Below are 22,643 nucleotides of genomic sequence, written 5' to 3' on the forward strand. Positions count from 1 at the left end.
AGCTGAGCCTCGAGTCCCTTGGGCAAGGGACGGACAAAACACTCGGGTTGCAAATAATCCCCAACCTGGGCTGGACAGGAACTGCACTCCCAGACAGGTGTCTGCTTTGTCACTGAACCACCTCCAGGCTTCAGACCGCTCCTGTTTGGAATCCCTCAGCCTATTTAGTCTGCCCGGAGTTTGAAACCATGAGCAGTTTACGGCTGTCAAAGGCAGGGTGACCTCGAGGTGACACGGGCTGTGTGCGTGGCAGATGCACCTTCCCTCTGAGCTCCAGCCCTGCCTCCAGCCCTGGCAGCTGTTTCCTTCCCCATTCCCTGATGCTCACCGAGTGCCACCCCCGCTGCTTGAAGGGCAGCAGATGCCACAAGCGACAGCAGAAGCTGTTCAGCTCCTCTGGAAGTTTGATGGGTGTTTTGCAGAAGTTCAGAGCAGGATCTCATGTGGCTGTTGCAGAATTTGTGCAGATACCAATCACGTTTCCATATGGAAGTCCCAGTAACTCTTCACAGGCTTTGTCAGGAGCAGTTGCTTCGGAGGCAGAGGGCAGAGTTAAATACCTTTCGATTGGAATCAGATTTCCTGGGGGAGAGTTTAAGATCTCCAAATTGGTGTTCCCCCCATTTTTATCACTGCAAGTTGGCACCTTCAGATGAAGGCAGGATTTGCTGAAGTGCCACGAGCCACAAGACGGCCAGTCAGAGCTCTGAGCACAGGAGTGCCACTTCAGCCTGAAATATGGTCTAAAAGCACTGGAGGAAAGAGGTTTGGCTGAGGAGGAGCTGGGAATACAGTTAAAGCTGGCAGAGATCAGTGCAGCCCTCCTACACCATGAAGAACACATTGTGGTCGGGATAATCCCTCTCAGCCCACCCTGCAGGATTCATTTTATGACAAAGAAATGGAGAATATGGGAAGTGCATGAGACCAAGGAGAGCAAGCAGCATCCTTCAGTGCTGCAGGAACAAAACCCCCTCCTCACCCTCTGCAGCCAGAAGCAGCAGATGCTTTCACCTTAAATCCTCTTCTGCCTTAAGGGCTTTCCTCAGCCCATCCTATGCCACATGAAAATAAACCAGCCCCCCATTTTATGCAGGTGCTGGGAAGAAAAAAAAAAAGGAATACTTATGATTTCTCTGGTGATTCCCCTCCAAAGCATGAATTACAGAGGAAAGAATCACCCTTTCCTCTGTAATTCATCCCTGGCCCAGACCCACTGTGCTCTAGTATCCCTATATCCACCCAAGAGCAGGCTGGATGAGGCTTGGAGCAACCTGGTCTAATGGATGCTGTTCTGCCTGTGGCAAGAGGGTGGAACTGGATGATCTTTAAGGTTCCTTCCAACTCAAACCATTCCAGGATTCTAGGATTCCATCCCCAGCCTTCTCTCTTCACTCTCCTCACATTTGCAGCTCCATCTCCTGGCTCCTGCTGCTCTCATCCTCCTCACAGCTCTGACAAGGTGCCTGCCCTGCAGCTGTTTTGCTTTGGAGCTGAGTTTTAGCACCCAGGGCTCTGTAGGGAGCAGCAGTGACTGCACCTGCTGCCATCAGAGGTGGCATTATGTGTCCCACCGCTGCTCTGGTGGCACCTGGCAGTGTGGGCAATAAAATCAGCAGAGTTGCAGTGAGCAGGAAGCTCACTGAATACATCTGAGCACAGAAGTGCTCAGCCACTTCAGATATATTCCCTGGAAAAGCTGAAGTGGGAGCGGCACTCCCAGCCCAAGGGCTGCAGGCTTCTCCAGGAAAGCCAAAAATCTTAATCAAGCTCAATTTCCTGGGAGAAAAGCAGCTTTATTACTAAAAACATCCTCTCACACCCCAGGGGATGGGAATTATTCCAGCCACAGCCCCTGCACGACCTCTCGGGGTGTCTCAGGTGACAAAGCCAATTGTGGAGCTTTAACCAACATCTGCGGGCACGAGCCACTCACTGACTCAGAGCAGTTTTCTGGAAGCAACTGGTTTTTACCTTCAATTACCACAGCAATCTCCTCTCCAAGCCTGGAAAACTGTTCTCATTTATAGCAGTGCCTATTCCCTCCTTCAAATCCAAGCCCCAGCTTCCAGGATCATGGAATTGCATCGCCTCCTCTTCATGAGTGGTAGTTAACCCCTCCAAAAAAATCTCCTCAGAAAGCCAGGAACCTCAAACTACATTAAAAGAGGCTTTTTGAGCTATGATTGGCAATCCCACACTACCAGCTTGTCATGTTAAAAGCCCTTTTGGATTTCTCAGGTGAGTGTTTAGGCCCAAAAGGCAGCAAATTGTTTTGAAAGAGCCCAAAACCCATTTTTGCATCCATTTTCTCAGAGGAATTACAGGTCAAGTACAGAAGGTCAACGGAATCAATGATAATAATATATATTCAATAGCTTTTAAAGGTAAAGGAGCATCAACTGGGACATGGGCATTACCCTAAAATCCAGCCTGGTTCTTTTGAGCATCCCGAATGCTCAGCTGTAATGGAGTATTAGGGAACTCAAGAGAGATTTAAGCCCTATATCTGCCTAAAAACTGGCAATGATACTGGCATTAGGTTAAAAAAAGTCACCTTCACCTAAGCTTTCTCCTCATGGATTTTCAACTTGCTCTAGCCAAGAACAGACACTAATTTTCAAGAAAGGCGTGAAGTTTTAATTAACCTGAGCTCTCAGCTCTCAGAGGGTTTGCTTCTCTCCCTGCAGGCTCCGATTCACTGCGCCACTCGGAAAACACCCAAATCCCCAACTTTGGGTGAGAAAGGAAACTCAATTAATAATGGAGCCTCCACCTCCATCCTGACCTTTACACTCTGCACAGAAAGCACAGATTCCTGGTGCCTCCGTAGGTTAGGTAACCTTCCAGCCAGTTAACTCTGGCAGGGAGAGAGCAATTGGAGGATTCAGGAGAGACCTGGAAGAACTTTATACAAATGTTATCAGTTCTCCAGTCTCCAGATCATTCTAGAAAAACAGGGTTTAAACAGCACCCTACTCACACATGAACCAAAGCAAGTTTGTGGGCACATCTCATAGGCTGATTCCAGCATCATCACCTACTCACCAAAATAATTCTCTTTTTTTCTTTTTTCCCCAGATCAAATGAGAGCAATTACATTGATGTAACAACACTTTTTAGGTAAACGTGCGCCTAAATTTTACACATCTCTACTGAGGTTAAACTGCAGAGTTTGGGGCTCACTTCTTGTTCTGAATGATAAGAATCACGAAAAATCCCTTCCCTCCTAACAAATTACTGCATTTCAGAGACAAGAACAACTGCAGGGCTGCAGCCAGCCAGCAGCACCCAAAGCTGTCTCCCACCCAATGAAAACTGTAAGCCACAATGATTAAATAAAGCTGGATGCTCGCTAGGATTTTAAGGTTTTCCTTTGGTTCACAGCCGAAAGAATCCCTGGCAAGGCTCACTGGTTTTGTCCTGAGGAGATTTAGCCCTGGCAGCCACAGGGACACTGTGCCAGCCCAAGAGACAGCTGGGGGGCTGGGAGTGTCCCCAGACCAGACCTCATGGTTGGACTGCTGAGGGTCTGCTGCTGACAAGAGGACACAGACATTATCTTGCATGCCTTGGTTAGAAAAACTCCTTTATTGATTCCCAGGGAAGCTGTGGTTGCCTCCTCCCTGGAAGTGTCTAAGGCCAGGCTGGACAGGGCTTGGAGCAACCTGGTCAAGTGGAAGGTGTCCTTTTCCATGGCAAGGGGTGGAACAGATGGTCTTTAGGGTCCCAGTTCAAATAAATCACTTTATGATTAAGCCAAATAATTTGGGTTGGCACAGGCAGATCTTCAGATCATGTAAACGGGATTTAAAGAAGTGTCCCCTAATGCCAGACCTTCCACGGGTACCTTAAGAGCCAGAAGTGTTGGGTGATGCTTCCTGGCTCTCCAGCAGTCCCTGGGAGCCCATCAGATAGAGATTTTCTAGAGCAATGACCACCTGCTACGATGATGTCAATCCACTACCTAAGCTCAAGAGCACAGATAAAACCACAACCTCCTCTTGGAAAGGAAAAAAAAAACCAAACCAGAGGTAGAAAGTGCAGAGCAGGTGAGTCACCAAGAGCAGAGCTGCAACCTCTCCCAGATCCCTGCACTGCTGGCCGACCATAACCTCAGCTGCATCTTCCCAACCCTACTTGAGTCTTTTGTCATGAAGAACCAGATGAAAACATCAAGCTTCCCCTGCCACTTCAGTGATAATTCATAACAGAACTGCAAGAGCTGATCTGCTGCAAAAAAAAAAAAAAAACCCAAAACCAACTCCAAAACAAAACCAAAAAAAAAAAAAAAAAAACCAAACAACACCCAGGCACTTTTGAATTAATTCCAGTATTGTATTTTGCAGCCAGATTTCTAGGAAATGTTGTGAATAATCCAAGTAATTCAGTGGAGTGCTGTTGGGGTTTTTTGTTTTGTTTTTACAGAACACGGGAGCACGTGGAGTTTCAGTTTTGCAGCAGAACCCTCAGAAATCAGGGGTGTTCCTTCTATCATTTTATTAGAGACCTCCTGATAATTCCAGAAACAAAAATCTGCAAGAGACCTGTGAGCCACCCCCTGGTGCTCTCCCACAGGTAGCAGCAGTTCACCTCCTGCTGGCAAACTGGGCATCACACGGAGGAAAAAGCCACTGTGAAAGGATTTGTTTCACAAAAACATTTAAATTAATCTCCTAGTTAAGCAAACAATTCCAAGATAAACAAAGTCAAATATAAAAAAAGAAAAAAAAAAAAGAGAAAAGAAAGAAAATCCACTCCCCCCCCACCACACATACCAAGCTGAACTGCAAACTGAAAAACAAAAACAAGCAGATAAAATATATCCAAACATCCCAAGCCAGACAGGGGCCTTGGGGCCCTTCAACACAACTGTGATTTATTGTGCCAGCAAAACCAATTAATAAGTCAGAGGAGACCAAGCAGTGAGGGATTTGCTCTGGAAGACTAGAAAAAAAAAATAAATTTAAGCTGCAGGATGTTGAGCCAGCTTTAAAACAATGCAACAATTCAGATATCCCCAGCACTGCACTGGGATTCCTTCCCTTGGATGTTGCAAGAGGAACCCGAAAACTTCTGGGTTTGTGTCTTATCAGGGAAAATCCTTGGCTCAGATAAAAACCTCATCATAATTTAGGCAGAATTTAATCACTTGCAGGTAATTCCGGGGCCTTTAGAGCTCATCCACCTCCACGAGGAGAGTGCAGGATGCTCACAAGAGACAATGGGGGGCTTGATGAGTCAATTCTGAGCCCTGATTGCCGAGCTGCATTTCATCAGGACTCCAATTATCCCCGGGTTTGGACTGGGGCTACACAATCATCTCACTGCTCACTTAAATTCACCAGAAAGAAAACTCATTTGTCAAAACAACCTTAACAGAAAATTTAAGTGACTTTAAGACACAGGGAGGGGGACACCAATTATCATCAGGCCCTGCCAGGTTTGTTTGTGCAAGAGGCTTCTTCCACAGGCTCAAAAAATGAGTAAAACCATGGATTTTCATCAGCAAGGTGGCAGAGGACTATAAAAAATGACAATAAACATGGGTTGGAAACAGCATGGCCAACAGCTGCCATCAAATCTGCTGCCACCACACTCAAATCAGAAATCTCCAACTGGGCAGGCACAAATATAATTCCTTCTTTTTCCTCTTAATATTGCCTGTACAGAACAAACTACTCACCACATTTTTTTCCCAGCTACATTTTAAGTCTTTACCTCATGCAAGGCACTAAAAGCCACAAAAGTGGCTTTCAAGTTCTTCCAGAAAAAGGGAGAAATTTGAACTTAAAGCTGAAGACATGGTCTCCTTGATAAACTTTCCAGATGTTTAGCTAGTTAGGCTGGGAGATAGTCTGGACTACAACAACCCACTGAACTTCCCAAACAGCCACATATTAATTCACTAGAAAATCCTTCCAGGGCTTTCCCCAGCTCCTCAGTAATTAACAGAGCTACAAATTATTAAACACTTGAAGTTTTTATGGATGTAAACATCCAAGAGGTTCTTCCAAAGCTCTGCTTCGGTGCCGAAGCCAAGATCACCCTCACCACAACCCTTTCAACTAAAAATGAGGTTTCAGCTTTTAAATTTTAACATCGCTGCAGCTGCTGTTGAGAACACAAGGAGGGTACAGAAAAGTTAGCTGGCAAAAGACAGACCCAGGCTCTGAACAGAGCCTCAGATATGCTCAGAAACAAAAACATCCTAATTACTAAGAATACAGAAAACCATATGTATATGCAAGATCCCAGGAGGAGATAAGGGAAAAGCGCTACTCTACGCAGAGCAGGAGTATCAAAAGATGTTCCTCTGCTGAGAAAGCAGGAGGGGAGGGAAGTGTCCAAAAAAACCAGAATTAAAGAGGTTTATTTTTTTCTTTGCTCTCTCCCAACACAGCATTAGGAGATTGGGGATTTTTATTATTTCAGAGGTGGGGCAAGGGCATCTCTTGCCTGGCAGATCCCCACAAGTGGTGCCACAAAGCAGCTCGGTGATTTTGTAGCTCCGTTTCAAAACAAGCTGTTTTGAAACCCTGTGAAAAGGTAACGTCTTTGTCTGTGGTTTCCTCCAGCCCCGATGATGTTTTGGGGTGAAGGATTTGAGAATCTGAGAGCACGAAACTCCTGCAGAGAGATCACCAAAGCAGCGCCTCGCAGCAGGGTGGGAACATTCACACCAGCAGCCTCCAAGATGTGCTGTCCATACGCTCCAAGGCCTCGGCTCAATCAAGCAGCAGAAGGTGACTCATGACTCCACAGCAGCTGAACTCTTCCAAAAGGTCAGTTTGTAATGAGGAGTAAGAGTGACAGCAGATTTAAGCGTGACATAACCAAGAAATCCACTGTATTTCCAATCGTGAATAACACAACGCTCAGCGCTGCGTGCGGGCTGAGGAGGAACTGACAAGCAACATCCTCTCCTTCCCCAAACCACACAGAAGCACAACAGGAAAGCACCAAACAGCTTCTTGAAGCCCTCAGAGGCAGCTCCAAGGTGCTGTCTCCTTAAGACAAAGGAGGAAGATGAGTAATAACACAAATATAGGGCAGAAATGCCCATTGCCATGACACCAAGTCGACAAAAAAAGAAGCCTCTCTCAGAGATTTGCACAGAGGATGCCACAACTACAAAAAAAAAAAGTTCACAGATCTGCTTTGGGGGTTTTTTTGTTGTTTGTGGGGATAGTTTGAGGAAGGCAAGACGGTGAGTCCTGAAAGGGGACGTGTAGAGCCGCCTAAGATGTTAGGACAGACAGCTGGGCTTGTGTTCCCTGTGGCAGAAATGTTTGGGATGAAGTAGGGCTCTGTCTTGCCTCCAAAACCAGCAGTGTTTCTCCCCAAGCCCTTACACTGCTCTCAACCAGAAGCTGGAGGCTCAGTCACCTCTCCAGGTCCCAATCTGGGTCATCTTCTCACATTCCCAGTCCTCAGAAAAGCACCGACCACATCCCAAGAGCCCACAAAAGTGAGGTGGGAAGGAAGGAAGGAGCAGGGCTACCCAGACCTCATGCACCACATACCCTCAGAAAACCTCCCTGAGGTCAGGCATTACTTTTTGCCCCTCTGGAACTCGACCCAGCCTCCAGAAAACACCTCTGACTAGAGATGAGAGGACTGGCTCCCAGTTTCATCCTTTGACTCCCCAAAATTGGTTCTTTGTACGAGAAGAGGAGAGCCAGTGCCAAAGGAAGTGCTGCCACCAGCGGTGCTGGATCAGCTGACACCTGGCAGACATTCAGCTTCCCCTTCCAGATGTCAACCTAAGGCTTGACCCCCTGGAACAAGAAAGATGAGCCTTGTGGCAGCTGCAAGCATCTAAGGGCCTAAATAAGCAGAGAATTTTAGTCTTTTCCTCACACCTTTTGGAAGTCCTGAATACTCCCAGCACTCCCAAGGGCAGGAAGCCCCAAGCCCTCAGGGACTACTTCCTGAAGAGGCTGGAACTCTCCAGAAGGTCCCTCCCTAATACCCTACACACATGCTATTTTAGGGGAAAACACAGGGCAGGGAGTTGGAACTAGATTATCTTTAAAGTATTTTCCAACTAAAATTATTCCATTTTTCTATTTCTCCCAAATCAGCAGAGAAGCTGGGACTTCACTGCCCTTCAACTGTCCCTTTGTCAGTGCAGTATCTCCAAGATCTCGGTCACCTTTGAGGCAGATGATCCAAGTTGAGGCAGATGATCCAAGTTTCCAAATGCCACCATTTAATCTTGCTTCAAAGGAAAAAAAACCCAATCTTTGCACTAAAAGATGTGTCTGCCAGAGCCATCCAACATTTGCCTGATGCTCCTTGGCTGGATGTCTCCGAAGGGATCCAACACCCACGCACGATCCCCATTCCAGAAAAAGACAAGCAAATATACCTGCCAGGCTGTATGACAGGAAAACATCATGAAAGAACTTGAAAAACAAGGAGCCACCCAGAACAGTCACTGATGACAATGTGGAGTTGATTATTTACTGCCTGACTATCTCAAACATCTACAGGATTTAAAAACACGGAGCCTGCTCCCAGGACAAGATTACACAACCACCACACCAGATTGTTTTTACATCACACTTCAGCTACATGGACTTTGTATCACCCATGTCAGGTTTTCAGCCACCCCTGCAGTGCAGCTCTCCCTCCAATAAGGTGTGTGCACAAAAAAGTCAAACGATACTTGCCACTCTCTTCAAAGAAGTATCCATTTCTTGACATCGCTGCTGGTGGAGACTCTGGAGAAGACAGAAAAAACGAAACATGAGAATCATCAAGATGCTGAATGTCTTCACTTTCCAGCAGAAAACCAGGCCCAAAATACTGCAGGCATCAGATTCTCCTGAATGTGGTAAATGTAACCTTTTGCTTATTGATGTCATAATATTTACCAGAACTTTCCTTTACAGCCACAGGCAGTACTTGAATAAAAGCCTCAGACATCCTGGGCTGGGACCACAAAAGAACAAGACTAAAGATCAGGATGAGTCTGATCATTTCAGGGATTTACCAAACTTGAACAAGTATGTCAGCAATAATACATGCTGAGCATCTGAAAGGTTTTTTGTAAAAATACAAGCCATAATGAAGCCCAATTGTACCTTGTGCTCAGATAAAAAGAACCAGTTTGATGTAGAAAAAACAACTCAATTTCAATGAAAATGGGGATTCACTGCTCATCCTGCTCCTCCTAATCATTAGGATAACCCACAAACAGTGCTTGGCACTTGAAGATAAGCCCCAGAACACTCCAGCCTTCCTTGGCCCACTTCCTGAGCTGGGGTCCTGCAGCCAGCACCATCTGCACCAACAGGGGCTGGTGAGGAAGCCACAAACGGGAAATGATGCTGAGCAAGAGCGAATCCACCAACACAACAGCAGCAGGGATGTATCCCCATCATTTATCAGGGAACAAGGGGTTTGGTAGCGAGTCAGTTCTGCAATTCACTGCTGGCAAAGCGGGTATTGAACATTTCTTTGTGGGATAACGGAGCACAGCAGCACCTGCTCTCAGGTGCGATCAAGGCCTGGTGCCCAAACCCAGCCTGGCTGTTCTGAACACTGACAAAAGGTGACAGCTCAGCCTGCATGGACACAGGCAGCAGCTCCCCTGTGCAGGTGCATGGCCCATTTTACAGTGAGTAACAGAGCTCTTGACTTCAAGCCCTGAGCAGGAGTCACCCAAGCAGCCCTTTGGAAACCTGGTGCTCAATGCTGCTGCCTCTTCACACACTTCTTCCCAGCCAAAATGCAATCAGAAAGAGGAATAGGTTTGCTCTGTCTTTCCCCACTTCATTAGGCTAATCAAACATTACCTACGCAAGCCTGGGATGAATTTGGGCCAACAAGGAAAGAGGTTTTGCCTGCCTTATTGTTCTACAGATTAGGCTTCCTGCTTTTCCTTTGAGGTATGACACTGTTTCCCAAAGACCCTTTCTCTGCCCCCTAACTTTCGGCTTCCAGGTTGCAGGCTCTTTATTCCCTTGTACAGTGTGCCGTGTTTGCAGGCCTCGCAATTCCTCCTGCTCCCCCGGGAGCCTTTTGTGCACATGACGGATGCAAAGTCACGCCACTGACAGCAGCACCTCCCAGCCCTGTCACTTGTCACCACCCAGACCTTCCAGTGCAGACAGGTTCCTGAAGGGATACCCTGATGGCCATTAAAAAAAAAGGAGCCAGCACATAAACCAGAGGGCAATCCAAGTGTCTGGTCCAAGGGAGAAACACAATGTTCCAAAGTTCATCCCAGAACAATGGGCCGGAGGAACAAACGGCACCGAACTGTGGCCAAGGGGCACCCATTACACGAGTCAATTGTTTCCCTCCACCTGGAAGGGAAGGAGAAGATCCATCCCGACTGATTAGCATGTTAATGATCAAAGGAAAGTTTTTAAAGAGGCTCTTATTGTGCAATGATTGCATTTACGTATTTCAGGGAAACAAACAAAATACGCCTCAGCAGGCGGATTACCCAAGGAACCCACATTCCCACCAGGATGGTTTATCCATTTCTCACTCCTCTTACGGCTTTCTGAGGGAGCCTGCAGCAACATGTTCATCCTTCACTGGGCTAAATGAGACACTTTGCTTTTCCTTCAACTGAACACAGCTACTTCTGTGGGTTGATGCTGTCTAATGATGGGGAATTGGTTGGTTTCTTCCAACTGCACCATTGCCTGGGTTGGCATCACCTCTTTATGGGAGACTGGTTTGGTCCCTGCTTGGACCAGGCATGAAAAGGGCAAGGCTGGGGTGTTACAGCAGGCAGTGCCATTTCATTAGGTGCTAGTGGTTCCTCTGAGTCACTAATGAGCCACAATCCCCCCGGCAACATGCTCGGGTAATTATGGTGAAGGTGCTGTTTTTTTCAGATGAGTCATAAACCAGAGGTCTTAACCTTGTAATTAAAGATGCAATGGCACGTTTGGGGGGGAAAAAAAAGTCAGGCGTTCACCCTACTATGTCCTGGCGAAAATCCAGCCCTGGTAATTTGTCTTCTCCCAACATAATGCTGTCCCACAGCACCAACCCAATTCAGACTTCCAAACAGCCCTGTTGGCGCCTTTGGAAAAGCTGTTACATCCCCCACGGAAGGGGCACATTGACGTCAGGAACCTGTGTGTGGCGTGCCCAGGAGGTAAAAGGTGATGGGTGTTTACACAGGCCCAGACACAGGCAGGGAGCCATGGGAGAAGCTGAAAGGTCAGGGATCAGCAGCACAAGTGGAGGTAGGAAGGGTAAGTTGGGAGCTACGGCATCTGCACCTCTGAGGCACTAAAGAACACAACATTCACCCGATTTTTCATACAATAATTTGGGTTGAAAGGGATTTCTGAAGGTCTTCTCCACATTCCCTGCCATGGGCAGGGATATCTGTAACTAGATCAGGCTGCTCAGCACCCCATCCAGCCTGATCTTGAGTATTTCCTGCCATGGGGTGTCCACCAAATCTCTGGGTAACTTGGTCCAGTATTTCACCACCATCATTGCAAAGAGTTTCTTCCTTGTGTCTAATCTAAACCTCTTTTCATTTAAAACCATCACCCCTTGTCTTATCCCAACAAGCCCTTCTAAAAAGTCGGTCCTCATCTTTCTTAAAGGCCACCTTTAAGCATAAAATGTCACAGGGAGGTCACCCTAGAACCTCCTCTTCTCCAGGCTGAACAACCCCAAGTTTTTAACTGTGCAGAACAAACCAGACAGATCTCAGGGGCAGTCCAATTAATCTCTTCCCTTCTTACACCCCAGTCCCTTTCTCCCTGCATTCCCCCAGTCAGGAGCAAGCATTCCTTACGCTGAGGGATGCTACCTAAGGACAAGGCCAGCTGGCTCGTGTGGAAGTGCAGGCTCAGGAGCAGCCAGCAACACAAACACATCAGCAGGCTCCACCTGCTCCCCTCTCCCAGCGCTTACGGGATTTCACATGCAAGGTCTCGGCTCCTTGGCTGGGTTTTGCTGCGGACGGGAGCGGTGGGTTCGGGTTGTGCAGAACTGACAGCAAGGCTGAGCCCTGTCTGCTCCAGCAGCCACTGCCTGACGCACACACCAACCTTGCATTTCCTCTCCCCACCTCACCTCCACTCCTGAAATTAAAAAGAGTTCAACCAAGGGCCAGTTATGAAACACCGCAGTGATCAATGCAATTGTTGGGCTTAGGGAAGCCTGGGCAGGAGTACAAGTCTCCAAATTCATTAGGTATCAACATGATAATGCTCCAGGGTTTGCCTGAAGTTGCAGAAGTGTTTCCATGAAGGATAAATCTTCCTCCAGCCTGCGAAGTGCAGGGGCTCAGGGGTTCCCCCTCTCCACAGCCTCGGATCCACCAGACCCATGCTGCCCGTTCTTTCACCCAGGTTTTCTTACAAAGACTTCAACAATTAAAGAAAAAATCCAAGCAAAGAAATTTTAGCAAGACAAAGTCTTCTAGAGACAAAGCTGGAAAGCACTACCCCAAGGAGCAAAGATGCACAGCGCAACAACTCATTCCTGTGCCTCTGGTATCTCTCAGAGAGGTCCTGCCCTCACTCTCCAGACACTTTCTCACCCATCATCTGCAAGGACAACCAGACTCTCCAATTGCTCTCCCTATCCAAAGGCAGAACAAGGTGACACTTTCCACTACGTGCCCAAGAGCACATGGTACAGCTCTTAAGCAGCACTCTTCTTTTCTAAAAGTTAATTTACTCCAGAAAGTAACTTCCTACTGCCACCCCACCTTATTCCCTGCAGGGATGTCTGTTCGATGAGACTAAATTGGAGAGGCACATGGTGTTACTACTTCCTTCCTTTCTCAAAAGGAAAATGTCTGAGCTTTCTGAGAGCTGAATTCAGAGGTGAAGAGCTGAAGTGCTGCAAAAGAGAAAACAAAGCTGCTTTTTCTAGACTCAAGGATACAACTGAAGATTTCATGGCTAAGCCGAGCTGAGGCAAATGCAGTGACCCCAAGAGCTACAAAGGCAGAGGAATATCAGAGAATCACAGAATGGTTTGAGCTGGGAGCTCAAAGACCATCCAGTTCAACGCTCTGCCATGGCCAGGGACACCTTCCACCAGACCTAGATATAACATTTATTTTTTAAGTGGTAGCAGAGTCAAGTTTGCTGTTCTTGTCTAAAGTGCTTGGTTTTAGGACTGGGATGAAAACAGCTGATCCGCCACGGGAAGCACCAGATAAGAAGTGGGTATATTTCCTGATTTCTTACATTCTTATCATTTTTACATTTACATTGAACAACAAAGCCCTGCCATGCCATCCTCCATTATTAAATTCCTGTGGGCACCATGTCTCCGATCTAATAACCCATTTTGACTCCCTTGCTTTAAAGTTAGCAATAAGTTCTCTTGAGCCTTGCAATACTGGAGGATTATGAATAAAAACACATTCTCGGGATACTTTGGTAACTCAATTACAAATGTTCTGTGCTGGCATCTTCCAAGTAAACAGCCCTTTGCAGCACAAGCCTTATATTGAAGTGAAACACAGTTCTGCAAAAGCTTTCTACAAGTACTACCACAGCCTTCAGCTTCTATGATTCCTCTCTGGTAAATCTCTTAACAGATCTGGTGCCTTGATATTTAATTGGAGTTTACTTTGAGACAACACCAGTTTGAAAGAGGTACTGGGGAAGCACTTTTTTATTTACAGGCCCTTTCATATTGGCAGTTCCTGGGTTGTCTCTGAACATGAGCAGCTCATACATCTGGAGAATTCAGTTGCCCCAGAAGTTCTGGTGAGAAAAACATCAGCATTTTCATTATCTTTTACTCACGGTGTGCTTCAATATCCCAATTTCATAGAACACTTTGGGTCAGCAGGGACTTAGACCATCTTGTTCCAACCCCATCTAGTTCCAACCCCATATTCCAACACCTTCCACTATCCCAGGTTGCTCCAAGCCCCATCCAACCTCCAGGGATGGGACAGCCACAGCTTCTTCAACAACCTCAATTTCCACCATTTTTTGCTGGAGCTCTGAGGACATTTCTCAGACTCATCAGCATATGCAATGTCTTGCCTCGAAGCTGATAAAACAAAACACGTCAGACTCCAAGCAGGAAGTTACCACAAAAATCACTTGTTTGTGCTGAGAAAGCCTTTAGACTTTCCCCATTTCCTTCCAGGAAGAATTAGTAATTACTGCAACAGACTGAACTGCCCAGTCAGACAACTGGGCAGAAATGGGATGGGTAACTGGAAAAAAATCCACCTCCCAGAAGACATGCAGGGCTTTAGCTTTGCAGCAAGGACTTGGCCACTTCCAGCTGGCTCCAGGAGTTTGCCAGTCAATGTCCACCACCACCACCATTAAATGTAAAATGGGGAATGTTACACTTAAGTTGCATCCCCTCAAACAGATCCAGGGACAGTTGCAGCTTGGGCAAATTTATGGTCTCATTCAAGGCTTCAAACTGGGGGAAGATGATGCAGCTTCCCCTATCCAAGGCTGCACCAGACCTGGTGTTAAATACAAAACCCAGATCTCTTCTTATTCTCTGCTCTCTCCACCCCAGCATGAATTAACATCCCAGGACAAAGGGATTCCTGCACAAGGGATCTGGAAGCTGCACTCAGGTTCCTGCAGTTTGGGGCAATGGCAGAGTCACAATTTATGTGCTTTAAATACCCCACAGCTAAATGGTGCTGCTCCCCTTCTCCACCCAAAGTCAGCAGAAACAGAGACTTAAGAGAAAATCCCACACACAAGAAACAATACCTCAGGGGAAACCTGTAGGAGAGGAGGAATTTTTTAATTATATGGAGCATTGATTGAAATTGGGTTTAAAAATCTCAGTGTGCAGCAAGAGCTCAACTGTAGGAGGACAAGGAAGCCTCCAACTCCTTTGATAATACAACAGCATCACAGCAGAATAGGACAGGAGCTTGACAGGCAGCAAATCTGATCACAGACGAGACAATCAGCTCCAAATATGCCAGTATTACAGTTTTTCTCCCACAGAGCCTCTCCTGTGCCCTTAAAACAAGAGATTCTGGGAGTTTTCAGGAAGAACCAAGCAGTGCAGGCTGTTGGTGGAGACATTCCCTGCAAATCGTTTAAAACCACCCAAGTCAGCAAGAATTAACAGACAGCAGCAAGCAAAAAGCTATTCTGCATCAAGTTGCCACTTCTCATTTCTATCTACACTTCCAGCAGCTGATTCCTTCCCGCAGCTTCACCTAATTCAGCTGGAAAAGCCTGGTGAAAGCCCAGCTCCTGCTGGCACAGAGATTGGAATATGCCCCCGTGCTGCTGTTCTGGGCAATCACAATTGACAGACAGGACAAGAGCTGGAGATTTGACTTGTTTTTCTCCATGCCTAGAGAGATGTGACAAAAAAAAAAAAAAAGGAAAGAAAATAACCACAGAAGTCAGGGTTTCCAAACTGATCACTGTAATTCGAGGAGGTGTAAGATGAGTAAGGGATACTTGTTAATACCTGGGCAGGAAAGTGCCTGGTAAATGGTGTCTGATGCTGCCAAGCCCAAACACAGACCTCTCCCCAAAAAAGCATCCATAAAGGCAAAGGAAAACATCAAAGACAAAATTCAAGAGGGGCAAAAGACATTTTGTAAGTCATTAAATGAAGAATATCATCACTGGAAGTCCCAGGGAGTTTTTTCTTGAAGGGCTGAGTCAAGATCAACGAAAGGACTCTTCTTGGGCACAGCTTTACAGCCTTTCCCTTTGTCAGCGCAGACACATCCATCCCCAGGAGAGCCTGAGGGGGATCATCCCTCCCTTCCCAAGGCACAGCAGAGCCCTATCCCTCCCCAGCTCATCCCTTCTCCAGCTCAGTGCCAAAGCTGCAGGGAAGGGCTCTGGAAGGACAGACAGGCACCAGCTGAGGTCCTGCTCCCCCTGGTTCCAGCCACCACAGATGTCAAAGTATCTTCCCAATACTGTTCCCTACACCAGGAGAGAGTGGGCAGTGCCCCACAGTGCCAGCTCAGGGCATGCTGCAGCTGGTACCCACAGCGAGGGCAGCTCCCCTCTGCCTGCACCTGCTGCCCCTCACCTTCCTCACCTCATCCTCTTCCTGATGAGCCTGAAAAACACAGCCCCTGAAGGAAAAAAGCACAGCACACCTGGAGATTTAACACAGGCAGCACAAGGGTGCACCAGCAGGGGCTGGCATCATCACTGGGCAATAAACCAGGGATATTTACTGCAGGCTTTTACCTAAATGGGTTGATTAAAACATCGTCTGCATGCAAATATCTACAAGAAATCAACTTAGGAGGTCTTGAAAACAGTTTAGGAGATAGCCATGCCCCAGAAAGATTTACATCTACTCTGAAGCTCTTCACCTCAGGAAACTTTTAGAAGATGAAGTGTTGCTCAGAGCAGACATCGAGGAGGAAGGTGCTTTTAAGCAACCCAATTTGATGGCAAATTATTGCTCTAGTCCAGAGACTCAGACCTGCAGGGACACAGGCTTTGCCCTATGTATAAACACCTCCTCTAGCAAACCTTATGGGAGAGAATGTTTCTGTGAAGTAATTCATTAAAACTGCCTTTATGTTTAACACGCCCCTCTTGCCACAGAACTGCATTGATGTGTTGCTTATTCCCCTATGCCCCTACCAGAAGTATCCCCAAAGGATTTTCACCCTTTGCTTCCCACAAGGGTTTCACTCCCCCAAATCCCCATTTTTAGGACTCAGAGGTCTGGATTATCCAAACTAAACATCACACCCCTTGGAAGCGTCCCATTCCTGTGATTTTTGGAGAGCACAAACCAGCTCTCTGTCATTTCTAGAGCTATCCCAACTCACTTGGATGTAAGCTTTGCTCCATGGGTCTGTCTAAACAGTGTCCTCCATCACTGTGGGATGACATCCCAGTCCTGGTCCAGGCAGGAAAACACAACTTTATGTCTTTGAGGCTCATCAGGCGCTCAAGGCTCAAATCATGGATTGTATGCAAGGAGCTGGATATTCTTCTGAGGATGGAAATGGTGTGGGGAGGTCTCAAGTTATGCCACGGGTCACTGTGGTAAATGAAACCCCAGAACTAATTTTCCCAGTGGCTGGCTGGGAAAATAAAGCATCATATTGAAGGGATAAAGCAGGAAGCATCCTCCTGCCTGCTCCCTCCCAGGCAAACACACACCCACACACAGGCTCAGGGATCAGACGTGGCTGTTTTCAAAGCCTTTTCCTCACTGCCTTGAACAATTCCCCTCCTCAGCTTCCTCCTGAACACCCACTGCAATAAAACCAGCTAATAAAGAGTCACTGAGCAGTGACAGCTCCCAGAGACTTCCCCCCCACCCCAAAAAAGAAAGGTGTCTGGATTTAGCAGGAGCACCACATTACCCAGAGGTTGACTCATCACAATTGAGCCCACCCAAGCAATTAATATCCGAGGCTGCCTCCCAGAGGTGAGCTGCAAGAGGAAGCGACCCTGCACACCCAGAGTCAGGCAGATGCTTTCCCAACGGGATCTCCACTCCTCATCCACTGGATTTCTTGGCCAGCATTTCGCAGGTGAGCAGGACAATTTCAGCAGCAAGGGAAAAACAACACTTTGGGATGTGGCTGTTGGACTATTTGGGCTATTTTCCCTTTTTTTTTAACAGGTTGAAGGGAGAGGTTTTGTTTTGTTGGACCCTCTAAAAAAGTGATTTAAGACTTGCAAGGGTTTCTTGCGTAAGTGCTACATGGGGAGGAGAGACAGCAAATACCTCCAGAGATCCCACAAGCTGGCAAAGGCCCAAGATCAGGCCAGTTGAGGCTCTTCAGTAGACTCTTCCTGAAACATTTAAATAATTTAGAAAGCATTAACTCTTACTGACAGCTTCTCAGGCAGCTCTTTCCCTTGCAGGGCCCTATCAGAAGCCTCATCACTCTTAATCCAAAAGAAAAAGAGATACTGCAAAAGCCCCAAACCTTGGTCAGGGTTGAAGATGGATTTTAAAAGATGCCTGAGAGATTTTTCTCTGCTGAAATGCCTTCCTTGTAGAGGCAGGTCTTCCAGGGGCCATCACCTGCCACTCATCTGCAGTGGCACTGTGTAAACTGTTCAAAAATGGTTAAGAGACAGTCTGACAACACTTCACTGACTTGGGGCTGCTCAGAGGGTGGGAGCTGCTCCCTGCAGGGGTTTAAATGTGCAAATACTGTAAAAATTAAGCAGCAGGGTGGGTATAAGCCCTTCTTGGGGGTTTAGAAGAGATGCTGCAGCACCACCAGTCTCACACTGGAACATCCCTCCCTCCTCCAGGGTACCAGGGTCATGTTTTGGAACAAAGTGAATTTCTAGAAAGTTTTTTCCCCCTCTATCTTATCACCACCAGAAATGAAGACAGCTGCTGAGAAGGCAGCAGTGGCTGAGCCAAGCTTTTACAGCAAAGTTGTTCTGCACCCCTTCCCACCACCCCCCCCCCCCCAAAAAAAAAGCACTGGATGGAACAGATCTAACCCACAGAAAAGCAGAAGTCAGGCCAAACCCAAGGTCTATACTGGAAACAGAAGCAGAGCAGTGAACCCAGCCACCTGATCACCAAACACGTTTTCAGTTGTGCTTCTAATCAAGACTCAGAAAGAAAAACCTCCCTCTGCCACGAAAAGCAAGAGCAGCCCAAAGGGTACCCAAATGGCCACAGAGCTGCACTCTGCAGCCTCATCCATCCCCCTACAAACAGGGTCTGCAATTCCCACCAGGCTCAGCAGGATAACACAAATCACCCCATGCAGTTTCCCATGTTTAGGAGCCATAAAACAACACCAGTGACAACAACAACAACAACAACACAGGTGGGGGGAGAGGCAGCAGCACCAGATCCCATTTTGCTGTCCATCATCAATCCAAAATTAAAATGCCCCAGTCCAGTGATGAAATAATTGCAGATTGACACTCCATGAGATAATGTTATTCATTAGGATGATGTTTATGGTTCATCTACAAGGCTTCCATGGCTACAGCACCAGGGATGATGTTTGGGAGCATTTCAGACACACTACATCCATGATTTTGTCTTCACTCAGCACTGCACTTCCCCCAAGTGAAACAGCTCTATGTAAAGCTCACTGACAGGCTGGGAGGATGTTTTGCCATTAATTAAGAGAAAAACCAGAACAGGGAAGCTCTTCTGTGCTCATCTCCCCATGCATACCTTGAAACTAAATTCAAGCCCCGGCAGCCAGCAGCACTCTGGTTAATTTAAATGGAATTCAAAAGGCATTCTCCATCCTTAAACACAGAGACATCCAGCACAGGCAATAGATATCATCACTAAGCAGAGCAAAGCCCATAGAAAATACATCAAGCCCTGCCTTACTTTAGTGAATTAAATAATTCAAGAGCTGGCAGAGCTGCTTTTTTAGATTTCCTGACCAAATGCATCACCCAGCAACAGCACTGCTTCAGTTTGGGGGGGGGGGTTTAAGACCACAACTTACCTGCACTACTTCTTCAAGAGAGAGATGCCTCTGCTCCCCTCAGGGCTGCTTCCCCCGAGCCACCAGCACTTGTCCCCAAAGGCCACTCGCTCAGGTGGCCAAGGCAGCGCCGGCTCCTGCTTTTTCACTGGCTCCAATATTAATCCATCCAGAGCATCTTTGTCCCTCACTTCCAATTGGCGAGCGGCGGATGGGTGGAGTGAGAGTGCGACCCATTAGCTCCCAGATGGACACCTCCAGCCCAGCTCTGCCAACCCCACACCTGGGCAGCACCTCTGCACATGACACCACTGCCCCAGCCAAGGATTTGGGCTGCCTCCTCCTCCAGCCACCCAGATCCCACCACCTCTCGAGCTGTTTGCCTCTAAGAGCAAAAACAGAGTAGTTAAAGCGACCCAGCGCTCCGGAGCCGGAGAGTTTTGCTGGATGCCAGATGGAGAAAGCTCCTGTGCCTCCTTAAAAAAGAAAAAAAGCTCTGTGGCAGCCAGGCTCAACTGAAGTGAGAAGATGCTGTACCTTACAGAGAGAAGTACAGGGAAAGCCAGAGGATGAAAAAAAGGAGGGAGGGAAAAAAACCTGCTGCTGAGAGGGAGATAGAGCAAATTCCTTAAAGACACAGCTGCCGTGCCTGCCGGGCTCTGGTGTTTCATCCAGCTCAGCTGCACAGCAGCAGCAGTGCAAGGGTTAATGCATGCATGCAGTGGAATGAGAAACAGGGCAGCAAGTCTGTGCTCCAGCAGCAAGTTGCAGAATTTAGAGCTGAAAGACCTCACCTCATCCGAGGGGACTTAAATCCGAGCCCGTGTGCCCAGAGCTGGACCATGCGGTGCCTAAGAAGCTTTGGAGGGAAGATGCCACATTCTCTGCTCCAGCCTATTCTACTGCTTCACTTTCCTTACAATTCAAGATTTTCATCACAATAAGCCAAGTCTCCCCCAGCTGGATATTTAAAGCCCAGAGGAATGGTCTACACTGGCCAAAAAAAAAAAAAAAAAAGAAGGGAAACAAGAAAAAGAAAAAAACAAACTCCCCACAGCAACATCAACTCAGCCTTAGAAAAGGCAGAACCCTAAAAAAATAAGACAGCAATAAACAGCGAATTATCCAAATGCTGGCAAGGCTGGGTCGCTCCCCTACAGTAACTCTGACAATTGCTGTGACTTCAGTTAAAAAAACTCCCAGTGATGATATTTACCAGGAGGCAGCAAACGCTTCCCAGAGCAAGGCAAAGGGAGGCAGCACACGGCTGGGGAAGGGGCATCCCTTTAGCAGAGGGAGCCTCGTGCCCCCATCCCCAGTCCCTGCCACGGACGCGTTTCCGCTGCACAGACCCACAGGCGATGCGTGTTATTAAACACCTCCCACGCGTTTTCTCTGCCGAGACTGCTCAGCCAGTCTCCTCCATGTTTTGTTGTTTTTTTTTTTCTCCCATGCCACCTGACGAGCTTTTCCAGGTAAGGCACATCACAGACTGGCAATAAGATGCCAAGGAAGTAGAGCATGGTTCAGAAAGTGTTTGAGGGTAGAAGAGACCCCTGGAGGTTTCCAGCCCCACTCCTTGCTCCAGGCAGGACCACCTTTAAAGAGAAATCAGGACAGCACCTCATCTTCCCCAAAAAAAGTTTTATAGGAAGTTGAGACTCCCATCCTTAGGATCAGCGCTTAGAAAGCTCGGCTCCTAAACCAGCGGGATTCCCCAAGCTCCCCACATTACATTAAAGCAAGATTTGAACCAAGCTGGATTTTCAAGGTAATTCCTTGTAGTGAGACAAACCTGTATTAGAACATCTTCAAACCTTTCTCTATCCCCACACCTGATACCTTCACTAACAGTTTAGAGGACACCTGACAGCATCACAACCCTAAAGCTGACCCGAGCCCGCTGAGCCTCCAGCAGGTATTTCAGGTTTCACACAGTGCCGGATTCATTTCAGCAAGTGAACAAGCTTAGGAAACAAAAGACTGGCTCAGATCAGTTTCTATTTTTAATTTTTTTCCACGCTGAGGCTGTTTATCAGCTCTCCCTGGGTGCAGCAGGGACCAGAGCTGCTCCTTGGTGGAGATGCCAGTGGCCAAGCTGTGGGACCAGGAGAGGTCCAACAGCATCACCACAACCACCTCCAAGTCCCACCTGCGCCGCCTCCCTCTTTACCACCATCTCCAAAACCTCCTCAAACCCCACTGGGATTCTCTGCTGCCCTGTCCCAACCCTTCCAGCCCTGGTCACGCACCGTCCACTGGCCTGCTCCACCTCTGCGGCACCAAACGCTGCGGCCACGGGGCCAAATCCTGGGAAGAGCCTGCGCTGGCCCCGAACTGGCCATAGGGCGAGCGGAGGAAGGTGAGCTGGGGGTAGCAGAAGGACGCCGGCTCCATCAGGACGGAGAAGAGAGGAGAGCCAGGTACGAAGCAAACCGTGTCTCCCTTCGCCTCCTGCAGCGCGTACTGTTGGGACATGCAGTCTCAGAGCCTTCTCCCAAAGAAGTTCCTTTTCCCCCAAAGGATTGAGTGCAAAAAAAAAAGAGTAATAAAAGAAACCCCAAGGGCGCCAGAGCAGCCCCGCTGCTGCTGTCAGAGCCCAGCAGAGCACACTGGCAAGGCAGCGTCTTCAGCCTGTATTTAAACGCCCCTCTCAGAAAGCAGAGATGCAGCACAGGAAGAGACAAATTCCAGCTCTGCGTCGGGCTGATAAGCCAGGTTTATAATATTCAAGAAGTATTGGCATTACTACAGTTCCTCCCCCCCACGTCCTCCCGCAATGAATATCTTGTGCAGGAGCTTGTTGTGCACAATAAGCAAAAAAAAAAAAAAAAAAAAAAACCCCCAACCCCAAAAAAAAAAAAAAAAAAATCAAAAAAATCAGCCTGTTCCGGTGGGAACAGCCAACACGTTGAATAAAACAAACACACGCGTGTTAAACCCTAGGGACGCAATTAGGCTCCGAGCAGGGGGAAGAGGCATTTTAACTCCTGGAAAAGGAGATGGCAGCAGGCAAGAGGAAAAGGAGAATAAACCTGGTGCCTCACACCGCATCCCGTGGGGTGGCTTGTCCCAGGGGGTGAGCCCAGGTGGCTGCTGCAGGGTGCCAGCACCTGTGCCAACACCAGGAGGAGAGGAAGGTCATCTCATCCTCCTCCCAAGTTGCCCTGTCCTCCTAATTTCCACTCCTGAGTTTCCCTCAGTAGGCAGCACCCAGCAACAACTCACTCCACCTGCGCTCTTCGCCCACCTGAACACCTTGAGACAAAGG

The 22,643-nt window shown here is 47.7% G+C and overlaps 1 protein-coding gene across 6 annotated transcripts in view; it reads right to left on the reverse strand.

The window, feature by feature from the left end:
- Positions 1-22,643, reverse strand: part of SLC4A11 (solute carrier family 4 member 11) — a 93,891-nt gene that overhangs the window by 67,654 nt on the left and 3,594 nt on the right. The window contains exons 1-3 of one of the 6 annotated variants that reach the window (XM_042053101.1): positions 20,167-21,574; positions 19,394-19,562; positions 8,679-8,729 (exon numbers count right to left, since the gene is read on the reverse strand). In XM_042053101.1, the coding sequence (XP_041909035.1) occupies positions 8,679-8,712 (34 nt within the window). In that variant the 5' untranslated portion in view covers positions 8,713-8,729; positions 19,394-19,562; positions 20,167-21,574. Of the gene's footprint in view, positions 1-8,678; positions 8,730-19,393; positions 20,110-20,166; positions 21,575-21,624; positions 22,061-22,643 lie in introns of those variants that run through there. The other 5 variants (XM_042053097.1, XM_042053098.1, XM_042053102.1 and 2 more) reach the window with 5 other exon arrangements.

Source organism: Corvus kubaryi, unplaced genomic scaffold, assembly GCF_017639235.1.
Source record: "Corvus kubaryi isolate FWS band 111438036 unplaced genomic scaffold, C.kubaryi_AGA036_p1.0 split1-131, whole genome shotgun sequence".
NCBI classification, from domain to species: domain Eukaryota; kingdom Metazoa; phylum Chordata; class Aves; order Passeriformes; family Corvidae; genus Corvus; species Corvus kubaryi.